The 17,107-nt window shown below is 34.3% G+C and overlaps 2 protein-coding genes and 1 long non-coding RNA gene across 3 annotated transcripts; all 3 read left to right on the top strand.

The window, feature by feature from the left end:
- Window positions 1-1,936: 1,936 nt before the first annotated feature.
- Window positions 1,937-7,424, top strand: LOC125226367. Its single transcript, XM_048130370.1, has 2 exons — window positions 1,937-2,040; window positions 7,299-7,424. The coding sequence occupies exons 1-2, from the start codon at window positions 1,939-1,941 to the stop codon at window positions 7,422-7,424; spliced, it is 228 nt and encodes a 75-aa protein (XP_047986327.1). The 5' UTR covers window positions 1,937-1,938.
- On the top strand, window positions 7,412-8,808 carry LOC125230038 (tubulin-specific chaperone C). The gene has a single exon (XM_048135021.1). The coding sequence runs from the start codon at window positions 7,427-7,429 to the stop codon at window positions 8,420-8,422; it is 996 nt and encodes a 331-aa protein (XP_047990978.1). The 5' UTR covers window positions 7,412-7,426; the 3' UTR covers window positions 8,423-8,808.
- Window positions 8,809-12,714: 3,906 nt separating this feature from the next.
- LOC125231625 lies at window positions 12,715-16,688 on the top strand. The gene is made up of 2 exons (XR_007177643.1): window positions 12,715-13,075; window positions 13,885-16,688. It is a non-coding gene; the product is annotated as an uncharacterized LOC125231625 (long non-coding RNA).
- The last annotated feature ends 419 nt before the right edge of the window (window positions 16,689-17,107 follow it).

Raw genomic sequence — 17,107 nt, 5'->3', positions numbered from 1 at the left:
GAGCTACAAAGTGTGGAACACCATACCTCCATCACTCCGAATATTACAAAGGACTCATTTCTAGGTGACCTTGCCTCATACATATAGTTCTGTGCCTTGCCTGGGTGGGGTACAGGTCTTTTACTTCTATTAAGAAATATATATATACGTTATGGCCGACCTTACAGTCTTAAAATTCGTAATGTTATAAAATCTGATCGAGTGCACGATGAATTCGATTTATCCTCGTTTGTACATACGATTACGCGAATCGCATACACTTATTGTTGTCTGTAGAGGCCCTCAAAACCTACCTAACGGCAACACCGTGGCAATGGCAACACACACTGAAAAAAAAAATCTTTACGTCATCTCATCTCGGCCCTTCTTCATTTCGCTTTTATTCCGAAATAATTTTAGCGATACTAAAAGACTCGAAAATCGTTCATTATTGCAGTATTTTATATTATGTTAGTAAAGAAGCCGCAACCTGCATCGTACTCGAAGTGGATCGGTAAAACTCTAAAAACTGTATTTATTCTCGAAGCACTTGGAATCGCTGTGTCGTACGGAGTGTATTTTAAGCTAAATACGGAAAGAGGCAAGTTGTATTCTTTTTTTATTAGTATTGTACTTAAAATTGTTGTTTGAATCTTTGAAATTTGTAATTTTATGCTTTGTTTTATTGTTAAGAAATTGTATAGACGTGTTTAATGAATGAGAAATGTGTGATCGAGAGTTAATTATTGACATGTGATTCCTTCTTATGTGGGTCATTACTTTGGTATCTTCGTTATCCTATATTCTAATTATCCAGTATTGGACATCTGTCAATCGTAATCTAAAATAGAACGAATAAGGTCAATAACCCATAACATTACCAGCTACCAACTGAGGGTCAGAGTGTAGCAAAGGGTGGCCCATATATAGGACTTAGAAAAATTTTAATTTTTTTTTTTTTGCTCGTTTTTACTACTTTTTTGATCAGAACATTAAAGAATATGTAAAAATAAGCATCTTTTACTGGAACTTTTTTTCTCTAAATTGAGAAATATAGCGACACAAAGTTTTATAAATTTCAACACTTAGAAAATTTTCACACTGAGCGGTGTCATTATAACACCTATTTTTGATGAATGAAACATATAGAACACATCAAAATAAGCATCTTTTACTGGAACTTTTTTTCTCTAAATTGAGAAATGGCCGAAATATAGCGACACAAAGTTTTATAAATTTCAACACTTAGAAAATTTTCACGCTTTCATTATAACACCTATTTTGGATGAATGAAATATATATGTCACCGCAAGATTGTAAAAACCGTTAGATTATAATTTTACTAGTCAGATTGTAATCTATTGGAAAATTGTCAATAGAACCCGATAGTAAATTCCGTGACAGGTCGATGGCCCCGCTGCGCGGGGGCTTCTATTCTGGGTGGTTATGCGCTTCGCGCATTTTGGAAGAAACCTAACCAACCTAACCTAACCTTACTCTGGGGCCCTAATGGTCATAATGACACCACATACATCAAATTTTTTCTAAGTCCTGCGCCCTTCATACTGTGATAACTTCGTAATGGTGGCTCGTAGAAAAAAGTTTATTTGAAATAATATGGTTTTTTCGACTTATAAAATATGATTACAATGGAAAATAAATAAAAAAAATTTTGGTCAAAATTTTTCTAAGTCCCAGGTACGGCCACCCTTTCCTACACCCCAACCCAGTATGTTTGTAAAATAGAAATATAAATTATGAAATAATTTTGTTTTACTTAATTACACTTCTCATACTTAGTATATGTATTCTTTCACACAGATTTTCGTTTGTATATGCACAAGAACTGCAACTGGGTACTGGAAGGTTATTATCAACTGGGTGAGCGGATTGCTGACCACAAGACCCGAGAGCTTGACTACAAAGTGTGGACTAACGAGGGCAAGATCTAGCGGTGAGATGGACATTGCTATTAGGGCCTCCTTCTGGGTGGTTACGTTCGGAGGGCTTGGCTATGCCATGTTCAAACTGGCCAAACCTAATGAAGAACTGCTGAAGAAGGTCATTATATTATTATTATGGGCTGGTTGTGATGTTTTGTTCGTGTAGCTTTTGGAATATGTATTCATACTTATTCTTCATTTTCATTATTTAAATTAATACTATTAGTTTAATCCTATTATCACTGTAGGGAAGAAAAATGTTAGCAGAAGAAGTATTAAAAAAATTTTGTACTAGACTGATGAAAAAATAAAAATATATTAACTGAATTATGATTGTGTCGCTTAACTTCAAACTTGGGTAAATCCATTCTGCTTTAAGGTTGATTATGTATAAAAATATATATAAACTGAAAAAGAATCAACCTTATAGCAGAATGGATTTACCAGAGTTTGAAGTTAAGCGACACAATTGTTCTTCTATGAACTATATTGCTATGCTTAGATCAAGTTACATTTCTAACAATAATAATAATTTACTAAATTCTAAAAGTAAATCGTAAGTTTTGTTTTTGGTGTGAATGCCAGCCCAATTCATACCTAGAACAAAACTAGAGATTAGAGATGGGCCGAATACGGACTTTGCCGAATACGAATATTCGGCCGAACATTCGGTTCAGCTGTTACCGAACCGAACATTCGGCCGAATATTCGGTTCCACCATATTTTACATCCTGGCTTAGAGTTAAAAACTTTTCAATTAATGGTTAATGGGTACATTGGGTACTAAGGCTCTTAATGTTCCTATAATTTAGTGCATAAGAAAATTCAGATTTTTGTTTCTTAAGCTATGTTATTTTTACTTTTTTACATAATTAATGTAGGAATTTATATGAAATAGGATGTCATTATCCCATGAATTACGAAACAACTTACGCTATTTATTTATTTTGTTTATTCGGTAAATATTCGGCAATATAACCGAACTATTCTGCCGAATACGAACATTGAAAAACTTGCGGAATATGCAGAATACTGAATATTCGGCCCATCTCTAATAGATAAAGGCAAGCTATGTAAGATTGACATTTGCTAACCTCATTAGACTTAGATTTGAGATTAATAGAGATCATCAAGTGCATGTAATGTATGTTTAGTATTTTTCAAACATGAAGGGTATAGTGGCAAGTGTTCATTCATACAATTAATAATGATAAAATGTTATTTATTATTTGTTAAACATTGTTAAATCTAAAAAAATATTGGAATGACACCTGTCATAATAGCCTTTAAGTTTGTAAAATCAATTGATTAAACAATATTTCTTACAAAAAAAAATGGGACTTATTAGCAGAAATATATTTCCAGAAATTTAATTATATTGTTATTGTGAATAATATTTATCTGATTTTTATGTCCTGTTTTAAAAATACTCATTATTTTTATTTTTACCAATTTTTTGGGGTCACAATTGTTGCAACAAAAGGATGTTGAATGTAGTTAGCAAAAAGGATCATCCTTTAAAATTGCCATTGAAACTTCAAGTTCAAATTATATTGACCGAATTTTATGGTTTGGATCTTCTTCCTTCTTAATGTGAAAACTGGTCAAACACATTTTACTACAAATATTATGCTATACACCCTGTTTTTATTGAATTCCGTTAACTTTAAGGGAAGGTTCTTTAGATCAAATACAATTAATTTCTCTAAGAAACTAGCATCTTAACTCTTACGGTTATCGAGTTATTAAAAAAATAAAAATAATTTTGAACACGTTTACCAATTTCTAATTTTATTTGTTTTGAAGTGTGCCGTCAATTACTTGACACTAACTTGAATGTTATTATTAAGGGTCTCTCACACTAATAAATTCATTTATTATGTATAAAAATTATGAAAAAAAATTTTTTTTTGCGAATTCAACTAAAAGTGATATACAGGCTGGTTCTTGATAATGAACCTAACGACGTGTCGAATTTAACGGAAAACAAAAAAATACGGTGTATAACATGTTATAAGGGTACGTATCACAATGTCTAAAATTAAAAAACCTAACGTTAAATGACCTACGTTCAAAATACCTAATGATTTTAAATACCTAAGCAAGTTACACCTACGCCCGAATTACCGAAATTTAAAATACCTAATGGACTAAATACCTAATGTTTGAAATACCAAAAACTATGTAACCTAAATTTTATACACCAACATTTGAAATACCCTATGGTCAAAATACCTAAAATGATTAACCGGTCAAAATACCGAAGTAGTAGGGTAGGTTCCGCGAGCGTAAAAGAGGGTATATTGAAGTATTAATTTTAAGCATAGTATAGTTACGCATAATTTATCTAGGCATATTTTTGTTTGTTCGAATATATGTTGTGCATAAAGGTTTTTCGTCGAGTGGTTTTTATGCATAATATTGTTTAGTCGACATTTATCACGCAGAATTTTTATCATAGCTAATACTACTATATTGATGTTGCAGTTCTAACCTAACCTAACCGACATTCGTGCATTCTTAACAAAATATTGTATTTCTTGAGGTCGCAGTTCTAACCTAACCTAACCGACTCTCCTGACTGCATTTAGTATGGGTGGTTATTCTGATTTTAAGGAATATTCCAAATACAATTTTCAAATCAATGTTATAATAAAAAACCGGCCAAGTGCGAGTCGGACTCGCCCACCGAGGGTTCCGTACAAAATTTCTTTCAAACTACCTAGTAAAAATAATCTCATATTTTCATATAACTCTAATGACTTGACTAGAAGACAAAAGTATAGGCACTAATGAGTATTATAGTGTATAGCGCCATCTCCCGGTCAATTTGCTAACTAATTTGCGCGACCTGGTTTTTCAGGGATAATTCTTTATAATGTTAACCGATTTAAACAGTTTTTACTTTATTGGACAGAAGATGGTTTACGTAACATCTCGTATTAATTTGAAGTACGATATACATCCGCAAGGGTGGGTAAATTGAAAGTAAAAATCTAAAAAGTTTTTTGTGAATTAAAAAAAAAGTATTCAAAATACAAACAGGATTATATTTTTCCTGTAATATATAGCATAAAACCAATGTTTACTAAAATTTTCATAATTTTTCGTTGGTAAACTTCGGAGATAAGGGGGGGACGGTATTTTTTTTTACATTTTCCTTCAAAATTCTTTTTTTTTCCACAACAAAAAAATTATAAAAAATAGCTTATTTACGTTCAATTTGAGCTCTTTCCAACGATACCCCACTTGACCTAGTAACTTGAAATTTACAGTTTGCCCCCCTTTCATTTTGGCCATTTTCTACAATTAAAATTAATATATTTAAAAAAATTATACTTTCTATTTGTAGAGGTTTACAATGTTCACAACTATTCGAAATTTCAAGTTGATAGCATTAGTAGTTCTCGAGATATTTAGGAATGTGACAGACGGACAGAGTCGCACCATAAGGGTTCCTGTTGTACCTTTTTGGTACGGAACCCTAACAATCGGCGTAAAAAGTATTATGCGAACTCATTTTCGTACAAAGTAATATTAGTATTATTTTATATTATGTCAAATAAGTTTTCTGCCAAATTAACATTCGTCGAAAATCGATTATGCGAAGTCTGTTATGCGAAAATCGTTTCGGACAATTAACTTATGCCAAATAGAGGGAACCCGATTGGTTTAAATCCTATATTAGAGTAGGTTTAGGTTAGGTTAGAACTCCGCCCTTACACAACAACGAACGGCTTTTAAAGTAGGTTTAGGTTAGGTTAGAACTGTGACCACGCGCAAAAACAGTTTACAGATTAGGTTTAGGTTAGGTTAGTACTGTGACCACACACAAAAACAAACAGTTTACAGAGTAGGTTTAGGTTAGGTTAGAACTATGGAGTTTAGAAATATAAGGAGCAAAAGCTTTAAGTATCAGAAGTGCACATATAAAAGAGAAGATAGGTGGCGCTGCAATAGCAGGGAGATAAGGGTTTGACAATCTCTTAGCCTTATCGGTAGTGACCCCGCCTACGGAGCAAGAGGTCCCGGGTTCAAATCCTGATGAGATCTTTTTTATTTTTTTCTACTAATATTTTTCTTCAATTTTTTTATTTTTTTAATGTCCAAAAATATTTTGTTTTGTTACTACTTTTCGAAATTTCATTCTCAAGACTTACAACATTACCTAAGAATCCTAACATGGGGCAAACAATGTTAAAGGGCTTAAATTAACATTTGTCTGAATAAAACAATAAATAAACACAAATAAAAATACAACAAAAAGAAAATTAATGTATAAAAAAAAACAAAAAGCAAAAAGATCGCTGTCAGAATCGAACCCGAGAACATCTGCGTACGAAGCCAGCGCACTACCACGGGACTACGTCTTGACTTGCTCAGTCTGACGAAATCAGCCTAGAGAAAAGAACGTCTAATGTCATGTCACATCGCTGATCATTGAGCGAGACATGCGCTCCAAGCGGAGAGATTTGAAACTGCAATTACAAGGCCTCAGCCGGTCATTTTTGCGATTGTTGTACTTCGACAGATGTTCCTCCTTTATACTTCTATACTCCCTGGTTAGAACTGCGATCACACAGAAAAGAACGGCTTACAGTGTAGGTTTAGGTTAGGTTAGAAGAAGGTTACGTTAGTTGTAACCAAACATAAAAACAAATAATTTACAAATTGTAAAATTTTAGAAAAATTAACAATTGAAATACATAATACACAATTGAAATAATATTACGCGTAATAAATTTTATTTAATGTAAAACAAAATGAAATGAAAAAACTCAAAACAAAATACCACGATATAAAGTATACTCGGAATAAGTTATCTACGAAGTAAAAGTCCACGGTTTAATTTGACTTGTATCGATCATTCTATGATATGAACTGTCGATGAAATGAAATTATTTGAAACGTTGTCTTTGAAATAATATTCGATTAATTGTTTGTCGACGATTCAAGGGTAAACCGGTTATTTAAGCCCCTTTTATTAGACATTTTTGCTTTTCGGATTTAATCATTAGGTATTTCGATTTTAGGTATTTTGAACGTAGGTCATTTAACGTTCGTTTTTTAATTTTAGGTATTTTGAACGTAGGTCATTTAACGTTAGTTTTTTTATTTGAGACATTATAATATGCACCTTTTTAAACTTTAGGTATTTTGAATTTCGGTCGAAACACCATTATGTATTTTGATTTTAGGTATTTTGAACGTAGGTCATTTAACGTTAGGTTTTTTAACTTTAGACATTGTGATACGTACCCTGTTATAAGCTCCTTATAGAACTCCATCAACAGAAAAAAATTTGACTTGATTAACATTAAAGGTAGAGAATAATACCAAGAGCAATGTTGATAACTGTTTTTTTTTTGTTTACAGTATGACCAAGAATCAAAGCACACAGACACAAGAAAGTTAGCAAATCAAACCTTAGCTATATTGAAAGACGCAACAAAACAAGACTCTGAGCTTAATAAAAAGATTGAAGACCTAATAAAGAAATAACAATGAATGACAAAAACACAGTGTTAGAGAGACTAAGCAGAAGAGATGCACAAAGACTGGAAAAGCTGCACAAGGCACACAAAGCCAGAGAAGAAGTAGATGCCTGTAATGAAAATGAAGAATATTTCTTTGGAGCATTCAAAATAAAATCAGAGTACATTGAAGACTTACTCTCTCAAGTACCCACATTGGAGATTAAAACTCTCCCATCTCACTTTGATAATATTAAGAAAGAAGTCAATGAGTTGCAAAAATATGTGATCACATCAGCTCTGTTCTTGAAGGAGTTTAACATGCGCAAATATTTGGGAATAGTTCAAAATCTCCAAACAAAATGCTACGAGTTAGAAGACCGATATGTACCAAGAAAAAAATTTGGTTTCACTAGAAAGAAGTTGCCTAGATCAGATAATCAGAAACAGAACTTGGCGGATGAGCATGATGGTGCAGGAAAACCAGACAGCAACAAATGGGATGAAAAACTTTTCGGATTTGATGTTAAAGAAAATGAAATATTGGCATTGCAGAATGATGAACTATTTCAAAGGGATGTAACATTACGCAATTTGAAGAACTGCACAGTTAGTTTGAAGGGTGTAATGGGTACATTGCACATGAACAACTTAGACAATTGCATTATTCTGTCTGGCCCAGTAACTTCTTCCGTCTTTATAGATAAATGTACAAATTGCAAGATTGTAGTGGCATGCCAGCAGCTGAGAATGCACACCTCGTTGAAATGCGATATCTATTTGCATGTAACAAGTAAAGGTATTGTAGAAGACTGCACAGACATCAGGACAGCACCATATAATTTAAAGTATGATGACTTAGAGAAGCATTTTAGTATGTCATTGTTAGACAAGAAGAGCAATAATTGGAACTGTTTAGATGACTTCAACTGGCTTGCTCCTGATATCCCATCCCCTAATTGGTCTATTTTAGATGTTTCTGATCGAGTCAATGATTGGAGTGAATACTGGTCAAAAACTCCTTGAAGGCAATGAAAGTTCAAGAAATAAACTGGTATCTAATTTTAATACTTTACTAATCAGGACTGAGACATTCCGAATGGAGTTGGATAAAACCTTCACTACCTAAATAAATTTTAATACTTGATTAATATTTATCATACATATACATTAGTTACAGAAATAATTCAGTGTCTCAAGGCTTTGCAACATTAATAAAATTATTTGTCCCAAAAAGACATGTTTAACCTGAGTTTAATATGGAATAATTCATCATATGAATAGTAGAAGTGGCATTTGCAATAATAATCAATTAAAATCCTTGTTTTAACTGCTTAGTTAATCTACATTGATATAGATAGCATTTGTTAGATTGGAAAACAATTTATATAATAAAGCCTTTTATCATATTATTTCTGTTATTTTTACTAGTAACCATTCGACGGAGCTAGACACTAAGTTCAAAATGATGAACGGTTCATGTTCAATAAACCATAGGTCAATTTCAGAAGGCCTTCCACGTAAACCGAAGTTCACAAATAGTAGGTATATTTTTCTCACAAAAGAGCTAAGCGATAAAAAACTGTATCGTAATGTATTATTATATAGTTTCTCATGTAGTTATAGATAGGTAACATCACTGTTTCACTGGGTGGAAAATTTTGTGTTTAACTGCTCGTGCTAAGCCGGGTACTCACTAGCGAGCTGTAACTGTTACCGAACAGATACTGTAACGAGGTTCTAGTGTGTACGCATGTTACAGTTCGGGCTCGCGACGTCGCCGGATCCAGTACCCCGAGCGTACTCATTTAGCGAGCCGTAACTGTAACCGAACAGATACAGTAATGAGGTCTAGTGTGTACGCGTGTTACAGTTCAGGCTCGTGACGTCGCCGGATCCATTTCCTGGAGCGTACTCATTTGTGAGCAGTAACTGTAACCAAAAAGATACAGTAACCAGGTTCTAGTGTGTACGAGAAGGCCACATCACTGTAAAATTAATGACGAGCCGGATGCATCTGCATTTTTGGATTGTAACTCCACAATGTCGGACGAAGGTGTCTCTCGCTTGTGCAGCATATATGTATATTTATATTTATAGATGCATTACTTTATGATACCTATCGGCCACGAAGAAGGTGGATTCAGAGAATGTACCGGAAAAGAAGTGATCTACTGTAAATAATGAAAAATAAAAAAAATTGTAACCATTAAGTATAAAAAATCACTCGAATGAGTGCAACCGATTTCGAATATTTAATAAATTTAGGAGTCTACAGGACACTATTCTCCATTTCTCTCTGTAGGAGTCTATCAATAGAAGCTATTAAATTTCTCCTCTGACCATTCACTCATGATGAAAAGTTTGACGTTCGCAGCGGATTGTTACAACCTCTCTTCTCGACGTCCACGAGCGCACTGCGAGCGCCCTTTGATTCGCGGCAAAAACCGACAATTATCGGCTCGCTGTGAGCCGCTCGTGTTGCGTTCGTTGCAGGCTCGTGAACCACGTACACACTATGTTTTTGGTTACAGTAACGGTTACGGTTACATGCAATGTTACAGGTTCTGAAATGAGTACGTTGTAAACATTGGTTCGCTGCGAGCAGCAACGCGCACCGCTCGCAGGAGGTTCGCGAACCATGTACACACTATGGTTTTGGTTACAATAACGGTTACGGTTACCTGTAACGTTACAGGTTCGGAAATGAGTACGTTGTAAACATCGGCTCGCTGCGAGCAGCAACGCGTACCGCTCGCAGGAGGTTTGCGAACCACGTACACACTATGTTTTTTGGTAACAGGTCATGCAACGGTTACAGTTACAGCTCGCTAGTGAGTACCCGGCTCTAATAGCCCAATATTGATACTCTTGCAAGCGTATAAGCGTATCAATAATGAACCACGAGCATAGCGAGTGGTTTGAAAAGTGGAACCTTGAGCACAGTATAATAAAGAGTAGTTTCGTATAGTATGACCACTCCCGCTCCCCGCTGAAAGTGCCGCCCACACCCTCTCGGCTACCTCACAGTTACCGCCTGTCAAAAACGCGAACAGTCGACCTGTCATATTTGGGTCCCCACAGACGGGAGACGCAACTGTTTTGTCTCCGTCGCTCGGTCTATGGGCTAGTATGAAGGTGCGCACACGTTGCGACGCAACTTTTTTGTCGCAGGGTTCGACGACAGGCCTGCGACGCAACTGTCTCCTTCCCTATTGGTTTCAATGCAAGTGCGCACACGGCGACAAAACAGTAGCCGGTCGGTTGTCATTTTGACAGTTATCACTGGCCTGGCTTGGGCGAACGTATGTTATTAGTCGAAATAAATATAATTTTAAATACAGATTGTTGAAGACGACATTGATATCTGTCGTTTAATTGAAGAAGTAGAGGAAAGACCGATTTTATATGACAAGAATTTAAAAGAATATTCCGACAATATTGAGAAAAAACGATGCCGGGTTGTAAAATTCTAACCAGTTCATCAAAATTTTTAAACACTCAGGGCCCGCGCACACGGGCAACTGTTGCCGGCGACTTTTTTGTCGCGACCATGGCTTAGTATGAAAGTGCGCACACGAGGCGACGCAACTTTTCATACAAATACGAAAGTCGCCGAGCAACTGTTGCCTCCGTGTGCGCGGGGCCTCATTCTGAAGTACCAAAAAACTATTTTGGATAGGCTCTCAATTTCATAAAAAAATAAAAAGTTGCGTCCGTAGTATCCAAAGATTATAGAACTAGTCTATGGTAATATCTTCTTTTTAGTCTGTGGTTGCGTCGCTGTCGTTCCCGTGTGCCTTGGAAACTGTCGCAAGGGGTGACGACAGAGACAAAAAAGTCGCCGAGCAACTGTTGCCTCCGTGTGCGCTGGCCCTTTCACTCATACAAGCATAGTACGCGTTCACCTATACAAGCTAGGAACGCGCCTCTTTGGGCCTCCACAGACGGGAGACAAAACTGTTTTGTCTCCGTCGTATTTGTATGAAAAGTTGCGTCGCCTCGTGTGCGCACCTTCATACTAGCCCATAGACCGAGCGACGGAGACAAAACAGTTTTGTCTCCCGTCTGTGGGGGCCCTTTCATACTATATCAGAAAACAAATCGTCACAAGAATCGTTTTAGGCTCCCCACAGACAGTCTTAAAAATTCATAATCTTAAAAAAAACTTGTATGCAATCTGACAGTTCAGATCTGTCAGTGTCTTGTCAGTGTCAGTTTGAACTGTCAGATTGCATACAAGTTTTTTTTAAGATTATGAATTTTTAAGACTGTCTGTGGGGAGCCTTAAGCGCCGTCCACACTCGCGCGAGGTCTTGCATCGTAGTCCAAAGAGAATAATATAATAGATTTATAAGGCTCCCCACAGACAGTCTTAAAAATTCATAATCTTAAAAAAAACTTGTATGCAATCTGACAGTTCAGATCTGTCAGTGTCTTGTCAGTGTCAGTTTGAACTGTCAGATTGCATACAAGTTTTTTTAAGATTATGAATTTTTAAGAAGACTGTCTGGAATATAATCACTACCATACGTGTCGTAGTCGACCGATCACATACAGTCTTAAAAATTCATAATCTTAAAAAAAACTTGTATGCTAATTGACAGTTCAAACTGACACTGACAGATTGACTGACAGTTTGAACTGTCAATTTGCATACAAGTTTTTTTTAAGATTATGAATTTTTAAGACTGTCTGTGGGGAGCCTAAGTCTGTGGAATATAATTATTTATTTTATTTCTCGCTTTGGATGACTTTACTGCGGTGCGGTAATGTGTTAGCACTGGTATGGAGATTAGAAATATAAGGAGCGAAAGCTTTAAGTATCAGAAGTGCACATATAAAAAAAAGATAGGTGGCGCTGCAATCGCAGGTGCATAAGGGTTTAACAATCTCTTTGCCTTCTCGGTAGTGACCCCGCCTACTGATCAGACCTTTTTTATTTTTTTCTACTAATATTTTTCTTGAATTTTTTTTTAATGTCCAAAAATATTTTGTTTTGTTACAACTTTTCGAAATTGCAGACTTACAACATTACAGAAGAATCCTAAGATGGGGCAAACAATGTAAAAGGGCTTATGTTATAACATTTGTATGAATAAAACAATAAATAAACAAATAAAATACACAAAAAGAAAATTAATGTATAAAAAAAAAAGCAAAAAGATCGCTGTCAGAATCGAACCCGAGAACATCTGCGTACGAAGCCAGCGCACTGCCACGGGACTACGTCTTGACTTGCTCAGTCTGACGAAATCTGCCTAGAGAAAAGAACGTCTAATGTCATCTCACATCGCTGATCATTGAGCGAGACATGCGCTCCAAGCGGAGAGATTTGTAACTGCAATTACAAGGCCTCAGCCGGTCATTTTTGCGACTGTTCTACTTCGACAGACATTCCTCCTTATCTCTAGTCTCCCTGAGCACTGGGTTAGCACTTTTGACAGTGACACGAGTATGACAACTATGACATTGACATCAATATAAAATTAAATAACATCAACAAAGTACCAAAGTAGTGATAGAAAAGCACAAATTCGACTGGAAGTCACTATCACCATTAATTAAATGTTGCTGAAGCATAGTCATAAGTAAATAACGAAAATACGTGTATTCGAACTGATAAAAACTTTATCAAATAGAACATTGGATTGTTTATATTTTGTTGTACCCGAAAACGTAAGTAAAAGTTATAACTGTTTCTTTTGTACTTTAAAAAAATATTATATCATTTTGTCTGTTGTTGAGCTCCAGTAGTAGTCAACTTTGTTATATTCGTTAAAAATAAGTTTTCGAATTGTCCTTATTATATGTTTAATTTGCGAGTGACTCGTTTATTCTTAAACGGAACTAGTGCGTCACACTAAATTGTATAGTAAAAAAACCGGCCAAGTGCGAGTCGGGCTCGCGCACAAAGGGTTCCGTAGCAGCAAACCAAAATTACAGTTAAATCAACCTATCTCAAAAACTATAAGAGATACTTTGATCAAACCAAAAATCGTTGAAAGAGTTAATTAGCATGCATCACCTCTATTTTTTTTAGAATTTTATACCCCGTAGTTATAAAAATAGAGGGGGGGGGACATACTTTTTACGACTTTGAGAGCTGATATCTCAAAAACCGTTCACTTTAAGAAAAATGTTTTTTAGAAAACTTTATATCATTTTAAAAGACCTTTCCATTGATACCCCACACGGGTATGTACATCGAAAAAAAAATTTTCATCCCTCAGTTACATGTATGGGGGCCCCACCCCCAATTCTTTTTTTTACTATTTAGTGTCATAATTTTGTAGCGGTTCATACAACACATATTCCCATCAAATTTCATCACTGTAGTACTTATAGTTTCCGAGTAAATCGGCTGTGACAGACGGACAGACGGACAGACGGACAGACGGACAGACGGACATGACGAAACTATAAGGGTTCCGTTTTTGCCATTTTGGCTACGGAACCCTAAAAAGCCCATTATGTCCTTGTTTTAGATGTCGCGCGTATTAGCTTGGACTGTGGGAGTTTTCCTTATTGCAGTTATTGTCACTACAACTGCAGATAAAAAACAAGATGAAAAACCTGCTTTTAAGTTAACTACTGTTCCTTGGGCTGCTGCTTTGGTATGTGCTGCTGTATTGGGAGTCATCATCTTTTGTTTCTGTACTAAGATTATTAGTTTAGTTTTAATTGCACTTATTATAGCAATTTGTGGTGGCTTAACATACCTTTATCTCAAGTGATGGTGGTAAATTTTGTTACAATTGGAATATGTACAAAAAATTGTACACAAGAACTGAGGAGGATATGTGGATTTGTATCTAAATAAAAACCTCTAATAAAAACAATGTATGAATCCACATTTCAACTTGTTAGCATAGATTCATTGGTTGTGTTAGATATACTTATTAAAAAAAAGTATATTATTGTAGTGACTCTACTCAATCACAAAACATGTATGCTATACAGAGAGCTTCTCTTCTCTATATCTTTACACATCTAATATAATCAATTAATCTTTGTTGAAAATTAAACATTTTCTAAATATCATTGATCAAGTAATGGGGTTAAACATATGTTGATGAGCAGAGTTTTTCCACTAAGCTGTTCATGCCCTGCCACATTGAACTTGCACTATAAAACCATAATGATACCCCAGGTTAGAGTACAACTGGCCATAATTAGCTCTGGTTGCTCAAAGACCTAACAATGTTCCAATATAACCTTTTATTAAAATGTCTGGTTGCTCCAAGGAAAACTTTATAGACCAAATAAGATAGTTTAGCTGACATTGTTATTTATAAGTCATTTGGATTGGTGCCTATATCTTGACCACATGTATGTGCTGCACTGAAACATGAATTATAATGTAGGGAATCTTTTGTATGCCTTGTGCTGTGTCCGTCCTAGTTGCTTGGACATTGAATATCATAATTTCTAAGTCTGCCTGTTTCAACAGAGTTACTTTACAGAGCATAATAAGATATAATAACTAACTCTCTTGGTTAACGTTAAATTGCATAATTATTTACCAAATTATGAATGTTGTAATTGATTTACGGGTATTGTCATTTTCATCAGGAAACAACTGATAGTTCTGATAATTTTCATGCCTATGTAGTAATTAAGGAAAATGCGGAGATTTGTATAATCTGTTGTGACTATTTATTTACCCATAATCACTATTTAACTAAAGTAAAAACTAAAACATAACAAAATTATAATCATGTTAAACATAAAACTATCCACATAAACTTAAAGTTGTTGCTTTCTTGTATATGTAACATGAGGAAACCTAATCATTTTAACAGAATATTCCTGATCAAATTTTAAGACAAAATGTCATATTTTTTTTTCTGGATTCTGCCTACTTTTAGAGTTATGTTATAACCAACTAAACAAGTATTTTCTTGTGATTACTCAGTACAAAAAGCTTCAACAGCATTGTCAGCATTGATGCCATTATGGAGGATGGTCTCACTACCCTCATTGATAGATGTCAAAAAGTGAGAAGTAAAACCATTTAAACCTAAGGTTTTTTAAAAACAAATATTTTAACTTTTTTTAGTTTTATGAATAACATTTACTTTTTATGTGAAAAATACATCCAAAAAAGTTAACATTTGCATAATTTGCTTCAACCTGTATTTATTTTTGTAATTTTTGACATCAGAAATGCATGGTTCATATCATTTGATTCCTCATGTTATACTATGTAGATAGATACATACATACATATTGTGTAAACTTTTGAAAATCATACATACCTACATATCTTAAACTAAATACATAATGCAATCAGGATACGTGCCTTTGAAGTACACACTTTTAAGAAATAAATAACTAAAAGAAATGAATTTCGGAATAAGTAATTTTAAATTTGGATTACATTTTATTTTTCGCAATTTTGGCATTTTATGGTAATTTGTCACATTGTTATAATAAATTTTGGTCAGTCTATTTAAAACCATTTAACGTGACGACATTTTAAAGTACATCATATCTTATACCCACATTAAATACCTATGTATTATGTATATTGTAACAAAAAAACAAATAAAACGTGTTGCGATATATATATAATTATATATATATATATATATATATATATATATATATATATATATATATATATATGTATGTATTATTAATCTATTTACACGTGTGATAAACTCAACTGATCTGTTATTACGTTTTTATGTCGTTTTTGAAAGCTATTATTTATATATTGTTAGGAAAATGTTAAATACACATAATTAATATGTATTTACTAATGACTGAATTTTAATTAGGTAGATATTGAATATTGGCATATTTTTTTACAAAGTATCTGCTTGCTCTTGCTTGTTGCTGCTTTTTTGCAAAGTAAGTGCTGCTCTTTTTTTTAAAGAAATTTGTGAATTTTGAGATTAAACTGTTAAGTACATTTTGTTTTTATCAGATCATTTACATTATTTATGGAACAATAACTGTTGAGTTTAAACGATTATAATTACCTATGTAAATTAATTTAGCCAATTAAGTGGATATTTATTGCATAATACTAATACATAATGTAGATAGGAGTTTTTTCAATTCAATGGTGAAGAGGTAAATACAATTTAAGTATAGATATAGATAGACCTACATAGTTGAATAAGTTGATGATTACTAATTAGTAACCATTTTTGATAATTATACACATTTTATTATTTATAAATATCAGGGTTTTACACCCTGCATATGTTAATTTTAGTGTAGATAATTGAAACGCACACTTTTACTAAAGTAATAATAAAGGGTTTGGTGATTTCTTCCAGAAAAATGTTTTATTTTATATTAAGTACATCATATTACGTTAGATATATGAATACAAAAGGTGTTTAATATTCTTTGCTGATTTTTTACAATGGTTCCCAAGCGACATTTTAGCGGTTACGCATTCAACTAGGAACCCTTATAGTTTTGCCATGTCTGTCTGTCCGTCCATTCGTCCGCGGTCCGCGGATAATCTCAGTGACCTAATAGCACTAAAAAGCTACCTACGTAGAAATTTACCTTTTTTTCGACGTTTCGGCCAGGTTGCACTTGCAGTGGTCATACTGGTCTCGAAAGACTGAGGCGCCAGCAAATCAGCTCGTTTGAAAATTACGTTTTTTTTTAATTCTTACACTAAGGCCATAAGCGCTTTCAGAAGTGTAAGGTGCTTAAGACTATATTTGTGGGTTAGCAGTGCTG

Source organism: Leguminivora glycinivorella, chromosome 1 (genome assembly GCF_023078275.1).
Source record: "Leguminivora glycinivorella isolate SPB_JAAS2020 chromosome 1, LegGlyc_1.1, whole genome shotgun sequence".
NCBI classification, from domain to species: domain Eukaryota; kingdom Metazoa; phylum Arthropoda; class Insecta; order Lepidoptera; family Tortricidae; genus Leguminivora; species Leguminivora glycinivorella.
This window is presented reverse-complemented; position numbering and strand designations above follow the sequence as displayed.

Bases quoted from the DNA above. Each gene is read 5' to 3' on its own strand.
- LOC125230038 (XM_048135021.1), top strand. From the start codon at position 7,427: ATGAATGACAAAAACACAGTGTTAGAGAGACTAAGCAGAAGAGATGCA.
- LOC125226367 (XM_048130370.1), top strand. From the start codon at position 1,939: ATGGACATTGCTATTAGGGCCTCCTTCTGGGTGGTTACGTTCGGAGGG. The intron at 2,041-7,298 runs GTCATTATATTA...TTTTGTTTACAG, and splicing joins ATGAAGAACTGCTGAAGAAG to TATGACCAAGAATCAAAGCA.